The sequence below is a fragment of the Centroberyx gerrardi genome, chromosome 14, assembly GCF_048128805.1.
Source record: "Centroberyx gerrardi isolate f3 chromosome 14, fCenGer3.hap1.cur.20231027, whole genome shotgun sequence".
In the NCBI taxonomy this organism is placed as follows: Eukaryota; Metazoa; Chordata; class Actinopteri; order Beryciformes; family Berycidae; genus Centroberyx; species Centroberyx gerrardi.
Window position 1 is genome coordinate 22,515,404 of NC_136010.1, and position 17,370 is coordinate 22,532,773.

The 17,370-nt window shown below is 46.6% G+C and overlaps 1 protein-coding gene across 6 annotated transcripts in view; it reads left to right on the forward strand.

Annotated features, from left to right (window-relative positions):
- The window catches only part of flna (filamin A, alpha (actin binding protein 280)), a 49,460-nt gene that overhangs the window by 30,196 nt on the left and 1,894 nt on the right, over positions 1–17,370 (forward strand). For 3 of the 6 annotated variants that reach the window (XM_078288011.1, XM_071918709.2, XM_078288010.1), the window contains exons 19-48: positions 1,333–1,502; positions 1,638–1,755; positions 2,231–2,343; positions 2,588–2,737; positions 3,241–3,559; positions 3,923–4,096; positions 4,426–4,588; positions 4,905–5,065; positions 5,476–5,643; positions 5,784–5,907; positions 6,082–6,238; positions 6,593–6,782; positions 7,679–7,702; positions 8,284–8,531; positions 9,109–9,183; positions 10,264–10,363; positions 10,555–10,695; positions 10,940–11,068; positions 11,362–11,535; positions 11,977–12,138; positions 12,286–12,489; positions 12,636–12,788; positions 13,219–13,341; positions 13,616–13,882; positions 13,977–14,114; positions 14,460–14,575; positions 15,625–15,757; positions 15,909–16,085; positions 16,189–16,407; positions 16,614–16,811. In XM_078288011.1, coding sequence (XP_078144137.1) covers positions 1,333–1,502; positions 1,638–1,755; positions 2,231–2,343; positions 2,588–2,737; positions 3,241–3,559; positions 3,923–4,096; positions 4,426–4,588; positions 4,905–5,065; positions 5,476–5,643; positions 5,784–5,907; positions 6,082–6,238; positions 6,593–6,782; positions 7,679–7,702; positions 8,284–8,531; positions 9,109–9,183; positions 10,264–10,363; positions 10,555–10,695; positions 10,940–11,068; positions 11,362–11,535; positions 11,977–12,138; positions 12,286–12,489; positions 12,636–12,788; positions 13,219–13,341; positions 13,616–13,882; positions 13,977–14,114; positions 14,460–14,575; positions 15,625–15,757; positions 15,909–16,085; positions 16,189–16,407; positions 16,614–16,811 — 4,788 coding nt within the window. The remainder of the gene's footprint in view (positions 1–1,332; positions 1,503–1,637; positions 1,756–2,230; positions 2,344–2,587; positions 2,738–3,240; positions 3,560–3,922; positions 4,097–4,425; positions 4,589–4,904; positions 5,066–5,475; positions 5,644–5,783; positions 5,908–6,081; positions 6,239–6,592; positions 6,783–7,678; positions 7,703–8,283; positions 8,532–9,108; positions 9,184–10,263; positions 10,364–10,554; positions 10,696–10,939; positions 11,069–11,361; positions 11,536–11,976; positions 12,139–12,285; positions 12,490–12,635; positions 12,789–13,218; positions 13,342–13,615; positions 13,883–13,976; positions 14,115–14,459; positions 14,576–15,624; positions 15,758–15,908; positions 16,086–16,188; positions 16,408–16,613; positions 16,812–17,370) is intronic. The other 3 variants (XM_078288014.1, XM_078288013.1, XM_078288015.1) reach the window with 3 other exon arrangements.

A 17,370-nucleotide genomic window follows, 5' to 3' on the forward strand; every position in this document is an offset into this window, starting at 1 on the left:
AGCAAGGAATCTCTGTCTGTATGTGTGTCCTTTGCATATCTCGAGAACCGTTCGTCCGATCTACTTCACACTTGGCGGGTGTATTGCTGGGGACCCAAGGACGTGCAGTGTCAGATTGGACACGCGACACGTTCAATATTAATAAACTTTGAATAAACAAGCGAACAGCGCTCTGTGCAGCAGCGGGGCTCAAAGCAAGCAACTGGAAACGCAGTGTCGAGTGTGAAGTTGTTTGGATGAGCGGTTCTCGAGAAAGCTGCAAGCAGCAATACCGGAGGCCAAGCAATCGGCCCGTTCCAAACAGGCATGTTTTAAACGGGCACTGCACTAGTACAGTTAAAGTTATCATACAATGTGGGGGACAATGAATGGGGACTCAGTGGTAAAGCAATACAGTTAAAGTTATCATAGGTAACATAATAGTCTACACACGCTACACACTTGGAGACATCAGACTGGGTTGATGTGTTGAAGTGAGAGTCAATGGAGAATTTTTGGGCAAACCTCTAACCACAAGACACTGTAGTTATTGTACAGTTGTTGGACTGTTGTACTGTTATTGCACTCATCACTGCACTACCACTGTGCCGTCAGTGTTGACTAGTTGTTGACTACTTATATCATATTACCACTTACCTACTGTGCAATACCATATATCACTTATCATTTAGCATTTATATTATTCATAACACTCACACTTCTGGTGTTGTATGTTATATTGTATATTGTATTATAAATTGTATTGTAGTGTACATTGTGTAATGTATGGATTGTATTTATTGCGTATTGTAGTTCTTATATTTTGTACTGTATTGAGTAAAAACAGGACAATTACAGTTACTACGAGAGTAGGCAACAGAAATATATGGTCAATCTGTCCTTTCATTGTCCCATACGAAAATGCTTATACAATTTCACTCATATTTCAAGTACACTCAGCAATCACTGACTGACCCAAGGGTGGAACTACATCACTGGTGGGGGACAACATGTTTACTATTTGCTTGTTTGTTTTATTTTGGCTAATTTCTTTGTCTCTGGCTATCACTGCTCATGTTACTACCCAGTTCTTCTTCTGTTTATTCCAAACAAACCGCTGTTGCTGCTGCTGGAAATGTAAAGCACATCACTTCCTGTATGTGAGAGGATTTTTCCCAGGAAAGAGCTAGGCTGAATAACTGTTGTGTTATTGTGTTAAGACCTCAACTCAACAATTAAACTCACATTAATTCTCTCTTTCTTTCTCTCTCTCTCTCTCTCTCTCTCTCTCTCTCTCTCTCTCTCTCTCTCTCTCTCTCTCTCTCTCTCTCTCTCTCTCTCTCTCTCTCTCAGGTGTTGAGTTGAACAAGCCGACTCATTTCACTGTGAACACCAAGGGAGCAGGCAAGGCGAAGCTGGACTGCAACTTCAGCGGCCCGACCAAAGCTGAGGCCGTCAAGGACTTTGAAATCATCAACAACCACGACAACACACACACTGTTAAATACACTCCTGTGCAGCAGGTAAGATGGATAACAAAAGGGCTTAAATTTGGCTTTCTGAAACCTGCAGATAGCCTGATAATCACTTCATCCACCTTTTCCTACATAATGAATTGTGTGACCACAGCAGTGTAACTCCTCCCCTTCCTGTCCCAGGGTCCTCTGGGACTGGCTGTGACCTACGGAGGAGATCACATCCCCAAGAGCCCCTTCAACGTTGGTGTGGCGCCCACACTGGACCTCAGCAAGATCAATGTCACGGGCCTGGGAGACAGTACGTCCTCCCTGTCTTCACTCTCTTGCATGAATGTAGTTAACACAACCACTATTGGATCAATACATCGGTCCGATATTGGCCTTTTATTAAAAATCGACCAGTCATTGTCATCGACCTCCGATATGATGGATATGATATCAGTTTGATTACATATTTGTTGATTAATATTACACTGGTTGTCTATTAGAAGCCCTTAATCTGAATTGATCCACACAAGTATGCATCAATATGTTGTTACTATCCTGGTCTATCCTTCCAACCTTCCAAGAATAAAATTCAGGGGGAAAAACTGAACACTTGTAATTTTTTGGCATGAAAATGATCAAATTTGCATATTGGCATAAAACATTGGTATCAGTATTGGCCTTCAAAAACCCCTAAACAGTATTTCCTCTCTCTCTGGAATGTCTGCATCTACATTAAATCAATGTGTCTGCTCCTAAACTGCCTCTCTGTGTGTCTCTCTCTGTAGAGATGACTGTAGGCAAGGACCAGGAAGTGACTGTGAAGACAAAGGGTGCTGGCGGTCAGGGCAAGGTCGGCGCCAAGGTGACTGGTCCAGCAGGCAAGCCAGTGACCAGCAAGGTACGGCATCTTATTTCCTCAGAAGCATTTCAATTGAATAGTGTGTAGATGACTTACTAATTGTCTAAAATCTTGCAGATATAGAAGGTTTTTTTTGCATGCTTGCTGCACCTTTGCTCCATCTCAAAGAGGAACTGTCTGAAAGTTCCTGCAGCACTATAATGCAGGAGGGATGCAGAATGCTAAAGTTAAGGCAAATGTTTTATTTTTAATCGTCAAAATCCACTGATATTTCCTGTTCCAGGTGGAGCCGGGGCTGAGCCCAGAGACCAGTCAGGTGAAGTTCATCCCCCGGGAGGCGGGGCCATACCAGGTTGAGCTGACCTATGATGGAGTTCCGATCCCCGGATCCCCCTACAGCCCCACAGCCTACCCTGCCACAGACCCCTCCAAGGTCAGCTACAATTACTGCTTACTGTTAATATTATCACACAATGCATAATATACAAATTTGCCTTGTAGCTTTCCTACAAACCGAGCATCCATAAAAATAGACTTTTGAGTGATTGAAAAACTGGATAATTTTGCCATTGACACCCATACATTTTTGACATTTTACGTCTTTTTTTATGCATTTATAATGGTTTGGCTCAGTGTCAGGATCATGAAACATTTTCTGTATATTGACGGCATCTACTGTGGATTCTGTTAATAAATGGAAAATAGCATTTTGTAGATACAAGGCATCTGCAAGACACTGACAATGTCTGTATGCTACAATAGTCTGTATGTTTGAAATGGTTTTAGTTTATTATATTGATGTTGTAAAATTGAATCGTGTCACTTTCTTGCTATAAGTGTTCACCAGCATTCTGGTTTGCTTGCACTGATAGTTGTATCACAAGACCTCAACCTATCAGATATCCTCTCCTTAATCATTCATCTCTCTCCTCCCAGGTGCGTTGCTCTGGCCCAGGTCTGGAGCGCGCCAAGGTCGGGGAGACGGGGGAGTTCGTGGTGGACTGTACCAACGCCGGTCCGGCTGAGCTGACCATTGAGATCATCTCTGACAGCGGGACAGAGGCCGAGGTCCACATCCAAGACAACGGAGACGGCACCTACACCATCACCTATATCCCTCTCTACCCCGGCTCCTACACTCTCACCATCCGCTACGGTGGCCAGGATGTGCCAAACTTCCCCGCTCGGCTCAACGTGGAGCCCGCAGTCGACGCCAGCGGAGTCCGTGTGTTCGGACCCGGAGTGGAGGGCAAAGGTAAGGGGGTAGGATTATGTTTGTGTCATTGTTTGTTAGTGTATAACCTGCTACTGGGGCTTTGAATAACTCAAATATCCACAAAAATAGTCTAAATGAAAACACATTCTCATATATCTGACTATATTGCTGCTGCAACGACCCAATTTCCCCACGGGGAAACATTAAAATTTCATCTAATCTAAATCTTCATCTATAAACTCAAACCTCCACCAGCTCATGCATAAGCAATTAGTTTACCAACAAACATTTTCTGCTTTCATTTAATTTCATCCGCTCTTCATTCGATATCTCCTGCTGTGTTATTTTTTAGGTTGTTTCCACCTGTAGTCACGCTGGATATTCCCTGTCCTGTGTTTTCAGGTGTTTTCCGCGAGGCGACCACGGACTTCACTGTGGACGCTCGCGCTCTCACACAGAAGGGAGGCGACCACATCAAAACCCTCATCAGCAACCCCTCCGGCAGCCGTACGGACGCCATGATCACCGACCTCGGAGATGGAACCTACAACGTGGAGTACACTCCCTATGAGGAAGGTGAGTGGACGTCGACAGAATGTACCGATGTCTGTAGAGTTGAGAGGTTTGGCGGAGTCGGTACATGTAATCACTTATCTGTCGTTTATGTTAGGGCTGCACGATTATGATTTGAGGAACAAATTTCGCTGCACTTTTTGCATCTTACCTCAACATCCAGACTTTCAGCTACAGAGGCCCCCCCTCTAAGTGAAATAAAATGTTTCAATATTACCAATATAACAGTATTCTAAGATTATGAATTATACAGTTCTACATGATTAATTGTCCATAATTTGTGTTGTCCAAGACATGCGTTTGATCTGTGTTACTTTGTGTGCGTGCTTCAGGACCCCACAATGTGGAGGTTGCCTACGATGGCTCTCCAGTGCCTAAGAGTCCGTTCCGCGTTCCTGTGACCGAGGGCTGCGACCCGGGACGTGTGCGTGTGCACGGCCCTGGCCTGAAGGGCGGCATCACCAACAAACCCAACAAGTTCACAGTGGAAACCCGGTAAGTGACACAAACACATCTGAAATCTTTGGGAGCATTGTGATGAAATTTGGGTGATAAATTAATTTGCCATACCAATTTAAGTCATTGTGATTAATATACAGGAGATATTCAGCTTCCTGCAGAGGGTAACTAATACACCAGCCAAATATGTAAAACTTGGCAACCTAACAAAAGTAGAAAATAGATGCTTAAATCTGGTTTACTGAACATTTAAAAGTATGTGGGTTACCAACGGGAGACAAATCTGTCCCCTCCTAGCAGGTGTTTCTTCACCTCTGTGTGTCTCTATAATGACCTCCTTCTCTCTCTGCAGGGGGGCAGGTACTGGTGGTCTTGGCCTGGCAGTGGAGGGTCCATCAGAGGCCAAAATGTCCTGCACTGATAATAAGGATGGCAGCTGCAGCGTGGAGTACATCCCCTATGAGCCTGGCACATACAACCTCAACATCACCTACGGAGGACAGCCCATCACAGGTACTGAAATGTCAATCTGTGTATGTTTAATGTCTTGTATGCCATTATATTCTTTGTTAAAGGAGCTTCTCCCATTTCTCCATGGTATCTTTATTTTATTGAGATGATAGAAATACTAAGAAGGACGCAGGGTAGCGAAGACAGAGGAAAGACTGTTAGGATTCTGGTAAAGATGGAAAGAGTAGGATACTTTTCTTAGATTATCTTTAAGGCATTTGTGCTTTCTTAGATAATAGAGAGGAGTGTACAGTTGAGAGTGACAGGAAAGATGAGAGAGAGAAGGTACAACATGTGACAAAGGTCATGAGGCAGATTTGAACTTTGCGAATACATGCTCCACACTGCCTGCTGAGCTGCCAGGACACTTGAGTGTGATGTTTTCTAACTCCTCTCTCTCTCTGTCTGTGCAGGCAGTCCATTCTCGGTGCCAGTCAGTGACACAGTGGACAGCACCAAGGTGAAGTGCCAGGGTCCCGGCCTGGGCAACAACGTCAGAGCCAATATTCCTCAGGCATTCACAGTGGACGCCTCCAAAGCTGGAGTGGCCCCGCTGCAGGTCCGCGTACAGGGCCCCAAAGGTAAGGCTGTGTGTCTATGTTTCTGTGACAGTCACGTAAAAAAAATAATGTTTTTACACAAGCATCTAAGCACTGCTTGGTATTTAACTTGTTTCTTTGTGTGTGTGTGTGTGTGTGTGTGTGTGTGTGTGTGTGTGTAGGAGTGGTGGAGCCTGTGGAGGTGGTGGATAATGGCGACCAGACTCACACAGTCAACTACGTTCCCACCAGAGAGGGCCCCTATTCTATCAACGTACTATATGCTGACGAGGAGATCCCACGCAGGTAACACACACACACACACACACACAACCTCTTTCAGTGTTCAGTACATACGGAGGCAATATACAATCATTAACATTCAACATTCTCTAACATCTGAATATTTATCACTCTCCAGTTTCTTTGTTTTTGTTTCAACATGTCTCTTCTGTCTGTCTCCCTCCCTCCCTCCGTCAGTCCCTACAAGGTGAAGGTGCTGCCCACCCATGATGCCAGTAAGGTGCGTGCCAGCGGACCGGGCCTCAACACCACCGGGGTGCCCGCCTCTCTGCCCGTCGAGTTCACCATCGACGCTAAAGACGCTGGGGAGGGACTGCTGGCTGTGCAGATCACTGTGAGTACACATGCAATCACATATGTATACTGTATATACTGTATATGGACATATACATCTATGCATAAATACACTTATGTACATACAGCCACACATGCACATTTTTACGGCTGAGCAATTGGAGATTGTAATCACAATTATTATTCCTGATGCATCTTATATCGTCAGAATTATGATTAATTGTGCAGCCCTATTCTCTCGCTATCACACACACTCACTATCACACACACACATTTACATAAATGATACATGCACACGCTCTCAGGCAGCCAGACCACAGCGTAACACCTCTCCCTCCAACACAGTCCCACTCTCATGGGGTCCCACTCTCATCCTCCCTCTCTCGCCCCTCAGGACCCAGAGGGGAAGCCTAAGAAGGCCAACATCCGCGACAACCACGACGGGACCTACCTGGTGTCCTATGTGCCGGACATGACCGGCCGCTACACCATCCTCATCAAGTACGGCGGGGACGAGATCCCATATTCTCCCTACCGCATCAGGGCCCTGCCCACCGGAGATGCCAGCAAGTGCACCGTCACAGGTACGAACAGCGCAGGACACACACAGTTAATATATATACCATATACAGGACAGGAGTGTTGTGCAATATATATACATGTTTTTGTTGGTTAAGTGTGTTTGTAGAATGAACAAATAAAAATGTGGCTACACAGAAGTCCTACTCAATATTGTTCATACACCAATTATTCATTTTCTGAGCCACAGAAGTCCTTGCAAAGGTAATAATTCTCCCACTTTTATATAATGTTGGCTTCCACTACAACTGACTGAAAACTCATCATTTTGTTGGTGCCTTTCTCTTCAGTCTTGAAAGAATTATAGCATAATGCAATGATATGCAATGATGAATGTTACAGTTACAATTACACACAAGAAACACTGTTAACAATTATAATGGGTTATAATGAATGTCACAATTCTAATACAAGTTAAGAATTACATAGAGAAAGCCACTCAAGAGCAGGGATACGATTCACAGACAACACAGAAAAGGCAAATCTGCCATTATAAATCAATTGGACTTGTGTGTGGAAAAACAACTTGTATCCCTGAAAGAGGGAGAGAAGATAAATCACACAGTAGTGGAAAATGTCGGCCTAGCCATTTTGATATTCCATCCCTCAGCGTACTTGACGCTCATATCTTGTCATTTTTTTTCGTGCATTGGTATGTTGTGTTCCTCACGCTGTGCTCCTCAGTGACACCCCCTACCCCCCCCCCCCCTCCCACCCCGAGCCCGGTCCCCGCTGTACACACACACATACGCCCCCCCTCCCTCCCTGCTTCACACTCCTCCACCACCGTTTGGAGCACAGTGATTGCCTCTCACCGCCCTCCACACCCCCACCTGACTGTCTTTTATTTGTCACTTTTGTTTTTTTCCGCTCCCCTGCTTCTCACCGTTCCTATTCTCAGTCTCAATCGGCGGTCACGGTTTAGGTAAGCCTAAAGAACGAGTTTGTACTGTAGAGGAACTACTTTGCTCTCTCTCTCTCTCTCTCTCTCTGTCTCTCCGCATGCAGGATAGTGGCACCACCTTTCAACAGGTTCTCCCTCTCTTTCTCTCTCTGCTGCCTCTTCTCCCTTTTCCATTTCTCTCTCTCCTCTCTCTGTTTCCCTATCTTGTTTTCTGGTTCCTCTCTCATAACTGTCCGTCTCCCTCTCACATCTACTGGACAGACTAATGGACTAACGGAGTCGGTAGTTGATGGCATGGTGGAATGGCACTCTGGCTAATCTAGCTTCAAGTACTACATGGAAACTGTATGATAATAACGTACGATTTATTGGTAATAACAGCTGGAAAAATAACATGGTCATGACTGGATCTCATCCCACTCAAACCCGGTCTCATGGATGTGGAATGTGCATGTTGGATGGTGTGTGTGTGAGAGTGAGTGTGTTTGAATGCTTGTTTGTGTCTTTTATGTATGCGAGTGTGTGCGTCTGCATGCTTGAACATTACCGCATCGTAACATTTTCATCTCGCTAATACCGGCTTTTTCGTCTCAATCCCTCAGGCGCCGGTGTCGGTCCAACCATCCAGATCGGCGAGCAGACGGTGATCACGGTGGACGCTAAGGCTGCCGGGAAAGGCAAGGTGACGTGCAGCGTGTGCACGCCCGAGGGGGCGGAGCTCGACGTGGACGTGGTGGAGAACGAGGACGGCACGTTCGACATCTTCTACACGGCGCCGCAGCCCGGCGAGTATGTCATCTGTGTCCGCTTCGGAGGGGAGCACATCCCCAATAGTCCCTTCCAGGTCACGGTGAGTGGTGTACATCTATTTATAGAAATGGACAGAGCAACAACCACACACACACACACACACACACCACTGTAATATTCTGTACTTGAGCCTAGTGGTGTCCAATCATGTGCCATGGAGGGCCAAGAGTATGCAGGTTTTCATTCCAACCAGACGCTACACCAGCTGATTTCACTAGTTTTTCCCCCCTTGCTTGTGCGTGAAATCAGCTGGTGTAGTGTTTGGTTGCAATGAAAACCACTGCTTCACCCATTATTTCTTGACTGAACTCACCCAGACTTATAAAGAAACTTGTCCTCAGTGGATTATCAAAGATCCTTGACCCTGTTTCCCTCCACAGCAGCTTCCTGATTGGATCCTGGTTACTCCAGAATTTTTAATGACTCTAACTACTGTTTTATTCCCCTCCAATCTCCTCCATCCCCATCACCCTCCCCATCCCTTATACCAACCCCTGGCCTCCTCCTCCTCCTCCCTTTCCCCACCTCCCCCAATCTCCTCCCAATCTGTATACGCCTCCCTATCGTCCCCTGTACCTCCCTACCTCCATCCATCCATCCCTCCCTCCCCCTCTCAGGCGCTGGAAGGAGCTCCCTCAGACCAGCTCATGCAGCAGAGCCAAATGCCCCAGTACTACGCTCAACAACCCTGGGTACCTAGACCTCTGTCTCCACCCTCTCTCTCATCCCTCTCTCATTAGCATTAACGGCATTGTGTTCAACATCCCTGGGTGCTATAGCTCCGTCTCCTCCCTCTTTCCTTTTCTCTCTTTCTTCCTCTCATCTCCATCATATTCACAAACCCTGGCAATCATGCCTCGGGTTATTTATGATCTTGTCATCTCTCATGGTCTCCCTTCTTCACCCTGCATCCAGTGTCTGGTCTCCATGGCTGCTGTCTCTCATTGCAGGTGTTTTCATCTCTGAGAGGGTTTTTCTCTCCGTTTCACTCCCTCCATCTCATATACAGGATTCCTTAAACACATGGACAGTGCAATAGGGCTGCACAATATCCACCAAAACATCTATAGCATTTTTTGTTGCAATTGCAATACATGTGGACACAGCTTTTTTTCAGCATAGTTTGTTTTTCAGCACTTAAACATGTACACCTTACCCTCTGCAGCCCATTGCAATTTGGATATCAGATATTTTCAATTCATTGTGCAGCCCTACTGTGCAGCGACCTTCCATGTAAACTCATACCACTCACTTAGGAAGGGGAAGCAGCCATTTTGAGAATCATCAATGTGGGCACGTCAGCTGCTCCACATTTTGCAAAATGGCTGCCCTGGGTTTGTTTTGTGTTTCCTCGTTCTCCCCCGGCCACCGTGTGGTTTTGTCCTCATGTCATTCTCTCTCGCAGTTTGTGTCGGTGTCATCATCATGATCATGATCACCATCGTCATCTCCATTGTCAATCATCTCATCTCATCCTATGTTGGTGTTTGGAACCTTTTACCCCCTCTGTCCAGCACTGTGTTCATTGCATCTGTTGTTGACATATTGTTGGTGTCGCTTGTTGTTGTTGTTGTTGACTCATCCTCTACTCATCGGCCCTCATCCTTTACTTATATCTCTCCCCTACCCATATCATTGCTTCAAATGCTTACAATATAATAGATATAATTAGAATAGAATATAATGTGTAATAAATACTCATGCTTGCCCCTCGCCCATCACCACAACCCTTTCCCAGATAGTGTTTCTGACCTCTGCCCTCTGTCTCCTAGGCAACGGACAGGCCAATGGGAATGAACGGCCTGGATGTGGCAGGGCTGAGACCGTTTGACCTGGTCATCCCCTTCACCATCCAGAAGGGAGAGATCACAGGTACACACACACACACACACACACACACACACACACACATAAACATGCAGATGTGGTCATCTCTCATTTACATTTTGTTTGATACTGCACATTTTTGAACAAAAACAGATTTGAGTCTTTAGAGGTGATTTATTATATTATGTATTCCAGGGTGCCTGTATCTCACAGTATGTGCCTATCCTTCCCTGTAGGTGATGTCCGTATGCCATCAGGCAAGGTGGCCAAGCCTGACATCACAGACAACAAGGACGGCACCGTTACTGTCAAGTACGCCCCCACCGAGGCCGGTCTGCACGAGATGGACATCAAGTACGACGGCATCCACATCCCTGGTAGGATTTGACTCTGTTTTGCAAAAATACAAGAGAATTCTGTGATTTTGCACTGATGAATTAAAACGTATCATTTCATGTGGTGAGATGTGCTGGGACATGGTCATGTTGCATGAAAAATTAGAAAAGAATAAAAGAAACGGCAAAGTAGGGCACTGACAAGTTAACATTGCTCTGACTGGTTCACTGATGTTATTTTCTGTCTCTTTCTCTCTCTCCTTCTACTCTTCTTTGTCATTTACAGGCAGCCCCCTGCAGTTCTTTGTGGACTACATGAACAGTGGTAATGTCAGTGCCTACGGCCCTGGCCTCATCCATGGGACTGTCAACAAGCCTGCTGTCTTCACTGTTAACACTAAAGATGCCGGAGAGGGTAGGCTGCACTCATACTGACATAGACATGACTGTACACAGTGTCTGTATATAGAAAGAGGTAGAATCTGTGGAGATGTATACATTTATTACTCATAATTAATGTAGTATTTGCACTGATAGCCTGGGAAAAAGAGCAAAAGGCCTCTTGGTGGAGGTGGGAGTAAAATAAATGACAAATGCCAAGCAGAAGATAAGGCAAAATTGGTGATGAAAGGCAAAAACCTAGGCACACAAACCACGTCCCTCCTTCCCTTCCTCTCTGACCAGTGTGTTCACATCATGTCCCTCCAGGCGGTCTGTCCCTGGCCATCGAGGGCCCGTCCAAGGCAGACATCAGCTGTTTGGACAACCAGGATGGGACCTGCACCGTGTCCTACCTGCCTGTCCTGCCCGGAGACTACAGCATCCTGGTCAAATACAATGACAAGCACATCCCCGGCAGCCCCTTCTCTGCTAGGATTACTGGTAATACACACGCTCACAAACATACACTCCATTCTGCTGATCACATTTATCAAATCCATTCAATATAAAGATCTTAGGGGATCATCAGTTCAGAGATCCTCACTTTTTATACACTGAATTCAGTCCAATTAGCAGAGGTAAATGTGACAATTGAGTTTGAGTATATTTTCCTTTGATTCATTGTAAGTTGAAAGATGATTTCTGGTGAACCATCAGTAGCCACTTGCAGGGCTGCTGTTCTGTAGCTGACCCTGACCTCTGACCTCTCTGTGGATCGGGGGAAACTCCAACTCCAAAACAAAGAGCACCTTCAGCAAATGCCTCCACGCACAAAGACCCAATAGAAGCTCACTCTATCCTCTCCTGTTTGAATTTGTTAGCATGTGTCATGTCATCAGTGTGCGCCCGCCCTAACCCCCACTGTCACTGCTGTGTTTCCAGGTGACGACTCCATGAGGATGTCCCATCTGAAGGTGGGATCGGCCGCTGATATCCCGCTGGACATCGGAGAGTTGGACCTCAGCCAGCTGACCGCCTCCCTGACCACGCCCTCGGGCCGCGAGGAGCCCTGCCTGCTGAAGATGCTGCGTAACGGACATGTCGGTGAGTGTTCGTCTGTGCGTGAGTCGCTGCTGTAACCAAGGGGAAATCGACTGATCTTTTTAGTACTGAAAAGACTATTCTTAGCAATAATCTGCCTTGTTTTTAAGCCTCTCCTCCTGCTCGTATGTATGTGTGTGTCCGTCGCAGGCATCTCCTTTGTTCCCAAGGAGATCGGAGAGCACCTGGTGAACATCAAGAAGAACGGCCGACACATTCCCAGCAGCCCCATCGCCGTGATGATCAGCCAATCGGAGATCGGCGACGCCAGCCGCGTGCGTGTGAGCGGCCAGGGCCTGAGCGAGGCCCGGACCTTCGAGCCCGCTGAGTTCATCATCGACACCCGCGATGCAGGTAAAGACAGTGAATGACCAACTATGTGCAACTATTTGATACTTTCAGATGATGGTGACAGACTTCTACATGTGGTGATTTGTTACGTTTCACTTCAGTTCTTTACATCCAGATTTAGTATTTATTACTTGTGTCTGTCCATGCAGGCTACGGCGGCCTGAGCCTGTCCATTGAGGGCCCCAGTAAAGTGGACATCAACACTGAGGACCAGGAGGACGGCACCTGCAAGGTCACCTACTGCCCTACTGAACCAGGAAATTACATCATCAACATCAAGTTCGCTGACCAACACGTGCCAGGTACTTCCCTCTAATAATCAGATGGCCGGGGATTACAGAGCAGTGCAAGATCACTCAGATCGTTCATGGCCTTCAGTGGTTTTTATACAGTTTGCCAACCTACAATAAAAATCTTATTAGAGCTACCATCAAATCATCATATCAAACTAATGAGTCCATCAGTAAGCTTGAGACTCAAGATCAGCTATAGTGATAGAAGTTAATGGCAATAGCTCCTTTTCTATCCTAAAAGCATATAACAGTTTTCTAAAGCACTATCAAACTGCACTACCGTGGACTTCAGGCACCTTACTATTTGACTAGTGATAAGAGTTCAGATGTGAGCTTGTTTGTCTCCATAATAATGAAATAATTTGTCCTCTGAATAACTCTCTACCATTCTGTGTGTGTGTGTGTGTGTGTGTGTGTGTGTGTGTGTGTGTGTGTATAGGGAGTGCGTTCACAGTGAAGGTAACAGGCGAGGGCAGGATGAAGGAGAGCATTACCAGGAAGAGGAGAGCAGCGTCGGTCGCCAACGTCGGCAGCCAGTGTGACCTCAGCCTCAAGATCCCAGGTGACTGAAACAGAAAGTTGTGACAATATAATATAAAATATATCCCTCTATGCTCATGTTAGAAGTCAAACTGCACATCATAATGCAGTTTGTGTGACTTGTCAGCTGTGTAGCGGTCATAGAAATTACTTTTTCACTCTCAGGATAGTGTGTAAAATTCTGTTGTTGCAGAGTCAGGGAGACTTCTACAATTGCTACCTTTTGTGTATAATTTGTAGTACTGTATGTGTGTATTCAATGCTTCATGTGTATTCCTATCTGCCTGCCTCTTCAGAGATCAGCATAGCGGACATGACAGCCCAGGTCACCAGCCCGTCCGGCCAGATCCACAAGGCTGACATCATGGAGGGAGAGAACAACACCTACTGCATCCGCTTCGTCCCCACCGAGACAGGCGTGCACACCGTGTGTGTGAAGTACAACGGCGTGCACGTGCCCGGCAGCCCCTTCCAGTTCACCGTGGGCCCCCTGGGAGAGGGAGGGGCGCATAAGGTTCGCGCCGGAGGGCCGGGCCTGGAGAGAGCCGAGGCTGGAGTACCAGGTCTGTGTTTGGCTGGATTAATGTGTGTGTGTGTGCGATGATTTCTTAGTTTGCACTGTGCCTGACTCTGTATCGGTCCCTGTACTCTGTGTAGCCGAGTTCAGTATCTGGACGAGGGAGGCTGGAGCCGGAGGCCTCAGTATTGCTGTGGAGGGGCCGAGCAAGGCTGAAATCGCCTTTGAGGACCGCAAGGACGGCTCCAGCGGAGTGTCCTACATCGTACAGGAGCCTGGTGAGAGAGGAGAGGGGGAAGGGTTTGTGGATGGATGAGAGATGAGTGAGAATGTCCCATGAGGACCATGTGCTGGACATGAAAATGATAGAAATTCAATAAATGTCTATTCTTCAATACTGTTTAATTATTCTCTACTCCAAATAGTTCTACTTATCTTTTTATTGCAGCTTTTTTCATATTTTCATTGTTTGTCAGTTGAAGGTAATAGTAGCATAAAAGTTTGTCTCTATATTAGTTTGTGTGTTTTTTACTGTGGGAAACTACATTGTGTATGTGCCTGTTAGTGTTTTTGGGTGTGTGCGTGTTTAGCAACTTTCTGATATTGTGCCCGTTCCACTGCAGGAGACTACGAGGTGTCGATCCGTTTCAACGACGAGCACATCCCCGACAGCCCCTTTGTCGTCCCCGTGGCCTCGCCGTCGGACGACGCCCGCCGCCTCACTGTTGCCAGTCTTCAGGTGAGGCTCTGAGACACACACACATCCGTGTGCGCAAAGACCAGGCCACACGACACTACCCACAATGCAGCAGCTGCAGCTAGTGGCGGGAGTAATATAGAGGCTATACCAGATTAAAGTAGGCCATTTACATTTAAACAATAGATTTACAGAATAGACAGACAAACATTTCTCAAGGCAGACAGACTAACAAAGGGCAACAGGACAAATTATACTGTGGAGTAAGTAGCTGAGATAGACAGCATCAGCATACATGTCAGTCAGATAACTTCATTTTTCCTATACTGATAGAATTGGACAGTTAAGAATAACTTTAACTTGAAAGATATAGCAGAGTGCTATTAAAGTGCTATAGTGAGGGTTTTGTTAACCCGGGATGGTTCAGGTTGGTTGTGATGAGAGTTCAGAGGTGTAAGACTAGGTATAGGATCAGCAGCTGCTGCATTGTTGGGCGGTGCAAAGGCTTCTGGGATATTAGAGGACTGTGTGTGTTTCTCGTGCCTCATTCTAAAGGCTCTCAACAGCCTCCCGCCTCTAAGACTTTTACCGGGCGCTAAAGGGTTAAAGAGGTCTGACATGGGCTGTTTCCTTCTCTATCTGTGTCTCTGGTCGCACTCAAACAAGTACATACAGTACTGACTCTCACACATGAAGACATAAGCGCTCACACATGCATGCAAAATTACTCTCACACACGTACACTCGTGTACAAATACACTGTCAAACTTGCACACTGACTCTCTTCTCCTTTCACCGACCTTTTCTATCTTTGTTAAACGTCCACAAAAATCTGCTTTCCTCTGCCTTTTACTGTGCAGCCCTCCTCTTTAGCCCTGTTAGCGACCTCCAGGTAAGGCAAACGGTAGCATAGATCTTAAGGTTTGTCTGAATATGATGTTGTGGTGACTTTGGTGATATATAAAGTAGATTGTCTTGTGTAAGAATGATGAACGTTGTGGCTGGTAGGGGAGCGTAGCACTTTGGTTAGTGTTGAATAATAGCGCTGTAGTGTTGTAGTGTTGAGCGTGTGAGTATGTGTTGTCGAGCAGGAGTCGGGCTTGAAGGTGAACCAGCCGGCGTCGTTTGCCGTCAGTCTGAACGGGGCGAAGGGCGTGATCGACGCCAAGGTCCACAGCCCCTCTGGAGCGCTGGAGGAATGCTGCGTCACTGAGATCGACCAAGGTAAACCACAGACACGGCGTCCTGGACTCATCTGGTATACGTTGAATTGATGGGACATTGTTGGGAGAGCTGAGTCGATGTTGCGGGACATCAAAATGCTCCTCCGCCTTTCCCCTTACCTTACCTTTCCCCTTACTCTCCGTTCCTCTAGATAAATACGCAGTACGGTTCATTCCCAGAGAGAACGGTCTCTATCTAATTGATGTGAAGTTCAACGGCAGTCACATCCCTGGTAGTCCATTTAAGATCCGTGTTGGAGAGACGGGCCAGGCTGGGGACCCTGGGATGGTGTCGGCTTACGGAGCAGGCCTGGAGAGAGGCACCACAGGTAACACACTGCCTTTCTACCTCACTCATCCATGCTGGATAGTGAGGCTCCTTCTCTTTCTGTCCCCTTTGTCTCACCTCTCTGCTGCTTTCTTACTTCCCAGGAACTGCATGTGAATTTGTGGTGAACACCAGCAACGCAGGCCCCGGGGCCTTGGCCGTGACCATCGACGGGCCCTCCAAGGTGAAGATGGACTGTGTGGAGTGCTCCGAGGGCTACAGGGTCACCTACACCCCGATGGCCCCTGGCAACTATCTCATCTCCATCAAATACGGTGGACCATACCACATCGTCGGAAGCCCCTTCAAGGCCAAGATCACTGGTGAGGAGGATCTTCAATTTTCATAAATGGCATACACTGTCCAGGCTGAAGATTAGTGGAGATGACTTCAGTCCTGCTGCCATGGCACAAACTTATAATGTGGCTTCAGCAATTCCACATTGTCTTTTATCTCCTCTCAGTCTCTCATACACTTTCTCTCCCTCTCACCCCTCTATCTCATGTCTCTCTCTGTCTCCACCTTCCAGGTTCCAAGTTGGTGTCCAGCCACAGTATGCATGAAACCTCTTCTGTGATGGTTGACCCTGTGACCCGCGCCATCAGCTGTTCCCAGCAGGGCGCTCCCGCCCAGTCAGACGCCAGCAAGGTCACGGCCAAGGGCCTGGGCTTGACCAAGGGCTTCATCGGACAGAAGAACAGCTTCAGCGTCGACTGCAGCAAAGCAGGTGTGTGTGTGTGGTCGCGGTGTTAAGGAATGTGTGTACTGGCCTTCTGCACCCCATCAAGAAATATATCTGGGAGAAACACTTGTCTAAATTACTGTAAATTAATAAGGCCATCACTGAGAAGATTGTCAGCCTCTACTGGCCTCAATGCTGCATTTTACATTATGTGTCACTGGGTCACATTTGGCAGGAAATCTGCTGGATTGCTTTATGGCACAAAACAGGAAGCTTTCAGAGTTTCTCACAATGGCAGATGGTGGAAGGAGTGAAAGGCCAAGGGAAGAATCGCTTCCAACATGTTTATTCTCTTCAGAAAAGCCAAAGAGAAAACCTTTAACCATACAAGCAACGGGGTGTATGGGGAAATATGGTCTTAATTTTGAGAAGCACTAACAATACCACTGACATGAGATAGAGGCTACCAATCGTCTCAACTGTAGTCTCATTGGTTTATGGTAATTATACCCAGGTTTCACAGTTAATTCGACAGTGATATTGATGTTTAAAAATGCCACTCGTAGTACCTTTTTAATGTGAGTGTGTTTTGTTTTTAACCCTG